The 8260-nt window shown below is 34.6% G+C and overlaps 1 protein-coding gene across 1 annotated transcript; it reads right to left on the bottom strand.

The window, feature by feature from the left end:
• Positions 1-920: 920 nt before the first annotated feature.
• On the bottom strand, positions 921-7919 carry LOC108995505 (dynein light chain 1, cytoplasmic-like). Its single transcript, XM_018971084.2, has 2 exons — positions 7518-7919; positions 921-1236 (listed from the first exon to the last, which is right to left on the bottom strand). The coding sequence occupies exons 1-2, from the start codon at positions 7746-7748 to the stop codon at positions 1081-1083; spliced, it is 387 nt and encodes a 128-aa protein (XP_018826629.1). The 5' UTR covers positions 7749-7919; the 3' UTR covers positions 921-1080.
• Between the last annotated feature and the right edge of the window lie 341 nt (positions 7920-8260).

The following is an 8260-nucleotide window of genomic DNA, read 5'->3' as shown; positions in this document are numbered from 1 at the left end:
TGTTTTGATTGTGGAATTTGATGAAAGCTAATATGTCTTTGGTTTCATCATTTGCTTGGGGTGTGTGGAAATTCTGAAATAAAAGCTTATTTGAGGTAACACCTGATTCTCTTGAAGTATGTGTTGATAACTGTATTGAATATGTGGCAAGTTTTAATTTTATCAAGCAGTCTAGAGCAGTGTCGAGAAAAGAAATGATCTTATTATGAAACCTCCACCAGGTTGTTATGTTAAATTGAATTTTGATAGAGCTCTCTTTAGAGAGATTGGAGTTGTTGGAGTGGGTTCAATTCTTCGGGATGATAAAAGGGGTTGTTTTGTTTGCTTTAAGTAGGAAGGAAGTTGGAAATTTTTCAGTGGATGATATTGAAGCCTTAGCAACATTAAGAGGTCTACAGATAATTCTTCATGAGATACAAGGTAATGAAGCAGCACTCCTATTAGCTCAACATGCCAAATGGATTGCGGATATGACTCAATTGTGGCACTCTTATCCGGATTTTATTTCCAGTAGGGTGCTTATAGATTCTGATTTGATGTAATTGTTTCTTGGCTACTCAGATTTGGGTCGGACTATGAATTTTCTTATGTTGGCTGATCTATGAATGAATCCAGTTTATACACAAAAAAGAAAAAAAAAATCAATATTACTCCTGGGTCAATTATACTTTGCACTCTGTAATGAACTAACATTATAATAATGAGATAAAATGAAATGAAACACTTTCTAAATCCAAATGGGGCCTTAATCGCATGGCATCATGCAGTTGGATGGAACTACCAAGCCATCCGTGCTCTTGGATTATTCAAAAAATAACTTTTAAGGATTTTTTGTCACTTTCAAAAATACATAATAAAACATTATGCTGTTAGCAAAGACATAATGAACAGTAACTAAGAATATTGTGCAACTTATCACATCAAACTATCACTCTTTTATGCTTGTAATATAAGGAAAGTCATCGATACAGAATTAAAAAACTAGAACAGATAATACAGCCGTTATGAATTTTACATGTAAATTGAGAGTGGAAATATTTATAAACCATAGAGTTCGATGCATTTCAGTTTTAAAGGCTTTCAATGGTCTAAAGGTTCAACAGTAGTCCTGAAGAGAAGGATGTAAACCTTGTCAATTGAAAAATACAAGAAGCCTCCCGAGGAATGTGTGACGTATGAGCCAAAGCTGGTTCCTACAATGCAGTGCCAAGCTAGACCATACCAAGAATCAAATTCCTGACAAGTAATTTAAAAATATCATCAGCTGGCTGCATGTGAAAGGTTTTGAAGAAGAGAAATACACAAAACTAGCCATATTGTATTCATGAAATTTTCTCTTCTCATATAGTCATATGCATGGGGAGCGAGTTCCGGGAACTCATCCATACTATGTCTACTAGAATAGTTAGAGGCCTATCTCCCTTTGTTCCAGCTAAATTCTTTTGAACACTAATTTGCCTTATAACCTGCTCTAGAGAGGAAAAAAGTAAAATCATATTCAGCTCAATTACCATATGTATCAATCTTCTGTTGCATAATCATAGTATGCAGTTACTATTATTATCTCCAAGCATTCTATTTGGAGAGGTGGGAGTCAAAGTTGTATTTGTTACAGTGGTTTTCTGTGCCTTTTGGCTATGAACAAGGATTGTTTATGTTAGAGGACATCATTTTAGTAAGTATACCTGTCAAATGCAACTTAAAGTATATATAAAGGCTACAGCAAGATAGTAGTGCAAGATTTTGAACAACCCATCATTTTTCTCTTTTTCTCTTCTCCCTCTAAATCCTAAAATTTGCAAGGTTTCAGAGCAAGATTGCTAGGTCACTCTCCTTCAATAATCTTTTTCGATATTCTACCTTTAATTCTTCCATTGGATAAAAAGTGTTGATGGTCGTGAGAGGATGGCTGGTTGGTATGTTAAAGACTACAATGTTGCTGTTTCATGACTGCTAAGGGTTGGTAGTGGTCAACAGCTTGGCCTATGGTGGTTGGTGGTGTGGCAGTGCCACCAAGCATGGCGGTTGTTTTTGCCGCATTTCTGTCACTGTGACATTTTTAGTTGTTTCCATTGTGACTAGCATGGGTTGCCAACATGAGTTCTTTGTCATCTGTGCTGGCCATTGAGTTCTTTGCCATCAGAGATCACCACTGGCACCACTACACGCCGGCAGAGTTGAAGAAAGAGGGCTTTTTGGTAGTTGGGCTTGTGTGTGTCTCTCTCAGGTCCAGTATCCTCGGACAGGGTTAAGATTTGGCTCCTTTTTTTTTTTTGTAAGTTAAGGAACTCAGCAAAAAGGGTTAAGATTTGACTCCTATCCAGAATAACAGCTATTTATAAGGGAATACGGTAATCCCTATCTGCGACTGACATATTCATATTCTTGTATAAAGTTATCTGGTTTAAGCTACGACCCGACTCACTTGATTCAGGTCAACCCAAGTTGATCCATTAATGAAGACTCAATCGACTTGATCGGGGTCGATCCAATTCGGCCCTCACTCTACCCGATTTTGCAATTCTACTTTGGAACACACTCACCTCAGACCGACATTTTCCGAAACAAATCTTATACAGACTGATTCAATCCTGTATGTTCAGGTACACACCAGTACAAACCAGTTCAGGCCAATACTTTTAGAAACAAGGCCAGTAAGACCATTATAGACTGGTTCATGGCTGTCACAGGTAGAAACTTGTTGAGTCATGGCAGTTTTCCATGGTTACATTCTTTTTTCACTTGTTTCAATGTGGGTTTGTATTGTTCAGACCTGATTCAAGCTAGTTTCTTCGATTTTGTTTTGGTTTGCTAATGGTTGAATTGGTTTGTGTGGTATTTTGGCACTAGTGGCTATCTAAACCATTAACTTCTATCTCTGTAATTTTTATATGAAAACCTCTGTAAAGTTTAATGGAAAGAATTATGTGTTTTGGGACATATCTGCTGAAGTGTTTTTGAAGAGTAAGGTACTCCTTAATCATTTAGGTAGAAGCCCATAGCAACTAGTACTATGTTTTCTCTATGGGAACATAACATAATAATGCTAAAGTCTCGTCTCTACTTTTGTCTAGCATTGAACCTAATATCAGTTTTAGTTTTATTGTAGTAAGTATACCCTATGAGGTAACTGTCTAATGTAACCTTAAGTATATGTAATGCAATAGTAAGAATGAAATGCAGGATTTTGAAGTATCCATCATTTCCCTCTTCACCATTCTTCTTCTCTTGAAGCTCTAAAAATATACAGTCTGCAATATGCTAACTTATAGTTGCTACCAGTAACATGTAATTGCTACCAGTAACATCATCAATTAGGCCACATAATTAGCATGTGACCGGTTGGTCTCAGTCCAAGAAATTCCATTTTTTTGGTATTCGGTCTGGTCCCGGGGTGGGGTTTTCCCGGACCGGACTGACCGAATAGTAAAATATATATTTTTAATTTTTAAATATATTATATATATATAATTGTATAATTAATTATGTAATTTTCATCTAACCTATCACCATTAACAATATAAAATTTTAAATATGTAATTACAAATTAATATTCTATTAATTAAGTAATGTATATTATCAATTAACCTATCACCAATTCATTGTGAACTAATTACTAACATCTACATCTATGATCTAATTAAAGTTATTAGATAAATTTTTTGTAAAATACCTAAGTTGTAAGTAAATATAAAGCAATGACAAATATTATTGTAAATTGTAATCAACTAATGTATGATATCAATTAACTAACCTATCACTAATTCACCATTAACTAATTACTAACATATGCATCTATGATCTAATTAAAGTTATTAGATAATTTTTTTGTAAAATACCTAAGTTGCAAGTAAATATAAAGCATGTATGGACGGTGACCTATGGATAATTCAATTATTTATGCTTCATATACAAAATGTAAAAAGTTTAATATAGCTCATTATGCATTAACTATCATAATACATTGACATACTCTAAGTTAGTAACAAATTAGCAATTAACATCATCAATATAATTATAATTAATTTTTTTTTAATGAGTTAGTTACATAATCCACATTAATAATTCACTTAATTTTAATTTCGTAATTTAAATAATTTTTTTATTAATTTATTTGAATAAATAAATAATTAATTATTAGGCCAGACCGACTGGACCGATAGCTACTGGTCTGGTCCAGGGACAATGACCCCCCCAGACCAGACTGGATCGACTGATTTACATCCCTACTTGTAGTTTTAACTACATGAGAGAGTATACAAATACACAGGTGGACGAACCTTTTTGTCAGTACCAAACCTGGGTTAGAGAATATACATCTTATACTGTACTGTACTATTCCTAAGACAGAATTTCAGCCACTTACACATTCATGCACAAGAAAACAGTTCCATATTTGCAAAACAAAATGAAGAGACAGGAATAGTTATGGTCATAGCATCGTAGGTCACTGTTTTGATAGATACCAATCCAATGAAGTTTGAGCCAAGAATCTACAAATAAACCAAGATTAAGTTTATTATTTTAAAAATGTAATGAGCCTTGAAACTACCAAAAACCTGAGACATGCAGGACTATTATTATGGTGTGTAATAAACTCATACACACTTCCCATTTCTAAATTCTATTTTCAGGTATTAAATTGGCAGTCGAAAGCCTTTTTTTTTCTTTTTCTTTTCTTTTTTACAGTGGCAGTAAACCAATGGAACGCTTTTCTACTCACTCCAGCACAAGCAACACATTGTAACAACTGACAGGCCAGCTAACTTGAAATTTGGCCAATTTGTCTATATCTCAAACCCATGTATTGTTTGAATTCTAGCTTCACCTGAATATTTAATAAATAGTTCTGACTTAATGGTTTGAATAGCAAATATAAAACCATATACCTGACAAGATAAGAGCAGATCATAAATACAAGCAAATAGATGCGATTTAAGGTAAGCCAGAGAGGCCTATTTTTACTCAATAAGGTGATGGATCACAACATTGACAATGCTATTATGACATTCTGCTGAAACCAACAAGAATATGTATATTGTGCTGAGTGATTCCATGCGAAGAAGTGAGATGGAATATTATGTGTGATAAACATGCTGTTCATACAAGATCGTAGTTTTTTCACCAAGAGAAGGAGAAACATTTGTTGATTTGAGATTACCATGGAGAAAAAGAACAGCAGGAAAAGACAAGTATTGTAATAGAACTACTTACCGATTAAAAAAAAAAAAGTATTGTAATGGAACTACTATAGGCTATAATTCTTAATGCAAATCTCATCAATCTAGGAGAAGAAAAAATGACTAGTCAGGGCCAAATATAACATGTGCAGCAGTCCTCAAGTCACAGCTGAGTGGAAGATGGGTCCTATCTGCCTCATTTGGTGCATTTGGATGGAAATGAATGACAGAGTCTTTGAGTTGAGTTGTGCCTTTTGCGCATTTTAATAATTCTGGGCCTAACCATGTGCCAATGTTGAGCTTTCTCATTCAGACACTACAACTAGAGCAATATATTTGTTAACCCAATGGTATAGTAATGTGCTCAAAGAAAGCCCAGATATAGATATATAATATATATATATTTGTTAACCCAATGGTATAGTAATGTGCTCAAAGAAAGCCCAGATATAGATATATAATATATATATATATATATTCATTTGTCTTAATTTTGACCTTGAAACTCTAACCTTAGCTCTAAACATCCAAACAGCAATCTAGCCTGACAGGGAAAAGAAAGAAAGAAATATCTTTCCCATCTTCTCTTTCATCACATATGGTAACAGATATCTCTCTTGCTACATCTCTTGTATTTGTTTGACTTTGATACAAACAAAACTAAAACGTTGCCACCACATACAGACTGTCTAATTACAGGCAAACCAGTTCTTCATTTGGATGGAAAGTTCATGTTTTTTTAACCAATAAAGCCTAATGATTGGCTAACAAAGCATGAACTTATTAATTTAAGAAACATTATTTTAAGAGGCTTGACCAACTCGAACATGAACAACTTAAAACTAATCATCTGACATGATTAGTTAAAAGAAATATTCCAACAAATTCCACCTGAAATTATACTTACAAAAACAATTCTACCCAAAATGAAAAATGGGTTTTAATATTTTGACTGTCCATCCAAAACACATGTCAAAAGTACAATCTAACGGGATCGCAACTAATTTTCATCCTCCAAACAAAATTTGAGATTAAATTCAGATTAAGTTGTCACAAGTAACCTAATGGGCTAACAGCATTGGGGTTTACACACTCTGAATGTTGGAAAGTAGTAATTCAGACAGTCCATTTGAGCCTCTTTTTTTTTTTTTTTTTGAAGATGGGGGAACCACCCCACGGTAGAGCCCTTAGGACTCACCCATGGAACCTAAACCCTCGGGGAGACTAGCACAGCAACCCATCACCATGGCCTCCCACTTAAATCGCAGTTTGATCCCAGGGGGAATTGAACCTGTGACATGGGGCTCATGTACACAACTTCTAAACAAATGAAGATCATGGCAAGTGAAATTTAAGACATGTCTTTTTTTATCTTTCTTTGGTAGTTTAATATGAAATAACTATAAGAAGAAAAAGTTTAATATGAAATAACTGATCGATTGGACCACTATCTTGCTCAGTACTCTGCTTGTCTAAATTCAACTGCAAAATCCAAACAACTAAATTAAAATGTGTAGAAGTGTGAGATATTTCAGACGTTTTCAGCTTAATCCAGTTAACAGTTAGTCCACCAAGTGCATGTTACTGCACTCTATAAGCATTACGTTAAAAGAAAGTTACAATTAAAAAGAAATTTACTCCTTTTGATGTTGCAAAAGAAATGAAGTATATCAATCTTCCCGAGAGTGAACAACTAGTCATTGAAGTTTGTACTCAATATAATAACTAAAAACGAATGAACAAATGATTTTTAGCTCAAGCTAACACAATTTAGCATTTGTACCATCAGTACATGATTTCAATAGAAGTCCTTGTCGAACCAAAATTAGAATCCAGATACAAAATCTAAGCCAACACTGACAAGATCGTCACCAGAAAGATTAATACATTACTTCTCCTTTTTTACATATAAGTAGAAAGATCGAAACATTCGCAGCTCAATCTGACACTACGAAGCAATTAAGCCTTCACACACAAACACACAAGATATATTTCAAATCTTCAGCACCAACCAAGACTAAAGATACACATACTGGACCACCTGTGTGTGGTCCTTTACCCTAAACACTCTAATTGACAACCAAAATTAATTGCTTTTTAGGGTAAACCAAAATCTCCGCATCAAAATTAAATCATGTTACACCAAAAAAACAAAGGAAAAATCATAACAGAGGAAAAATAAAAAAGTAAATACATTCAACTCGAGAAAGACTAAGAAAGATAGAGCAGGATCACCTGCACACTAAATTTGACCACTAGCCATTAATCCGAACACTCCAAATAAAAATGAAACCCAAAAATACAACCTAAAACTCCAAGTAAGGCAGTAACATTTACCTTCTTAAGCGCGAGGGCGAGGCGTTTACTGTCAAGCTTGCCGGGCATGGAGTCGAGTTGGTCACGTGCGCAGCGAAAGGCACGGTTCTGCAAAGGAAGGGGCATGTCAGAGGCTCTGACACGCACGTTGAGACAGTCATGCTGCTCTTGCTGTTCAATCGCTTTCTTCTTCTTAATCAAACTGTCGAGGAACTTGCTCCTCCTCTCCAGCTCTTCCTCTGCTCCCTCCATTTGTTTCCTTTTCACTTGTTCACTCTCTCATTACTCAGAGTAGTAAGGCTGTATTCTCTCGAATCCGCGGCTAGTGTTTCATTTCTATGAAATGGAGAGAGAGAGAGAGAGAGAGGAAAAAGATGGGAGACTGGGACAGAGAAGGAAGGTGCGGAATGTAGTACTGTTCATGGGCTTCTTCTACCTTTTCTTTACTTAATTCTGCGTTGATGCGGTCGTCGTTCTTCCGTATGGAGTACAGTGCGAGATGAGTAGAGGCGACAAATTTTACCTATATTACTAAACAAAAACAGTCGATATTCTTTGTTAACTCCGTGATTGCCTCTGTCGTTTTTTTTAATATAAAATAATTATTTTAATCAATCACATGAAAAATAAAATCTATAATCAGGAATATAGAAGCGTTATATAATTATTTTAAATAAATAAATAAATATAATATTTATATAAAAAAATTAATTTTTTAATAATAAATCTCATTATTTTTTAAAATGATTATATGATGTTTACAC

This window comes from Juglans regia, chromosome 16 (genome assembly GCF_001411555.2).
Source record: "Juglans regia cultivar Chandler chromosome 16, Walnut 2.0, whole genome shotgun sequence".
NCBI lineage: Eukaryota > Viridiplantae > Streptophyta > Magnoliopsida > Fagales > Juglandaceae > Juglans > Juglans regia.
Note: the sequence above shows the minus strand (reverse complement) of the source record. Positions and strands in the feature narration are given on the sequence as shown.

Bases quoted from the DNA above. Each gene is read 5' to 3' on its own strand.
- LOC108995505 (XM_018971084.2), bottom strand. From the start codon at position 7,748: ATGGAGGGAGCAGAGGAAGAGCTGGAGAGGAGGAGCAAGTTCCTCGAC. The intron at 1,237-7,517 runs GTAAATGTTACT...ATTACTTGTCAG, and splicing joins TCGCCCTCGCGCTTAAGAAG to GAATTTGATTCTTGGTATGG.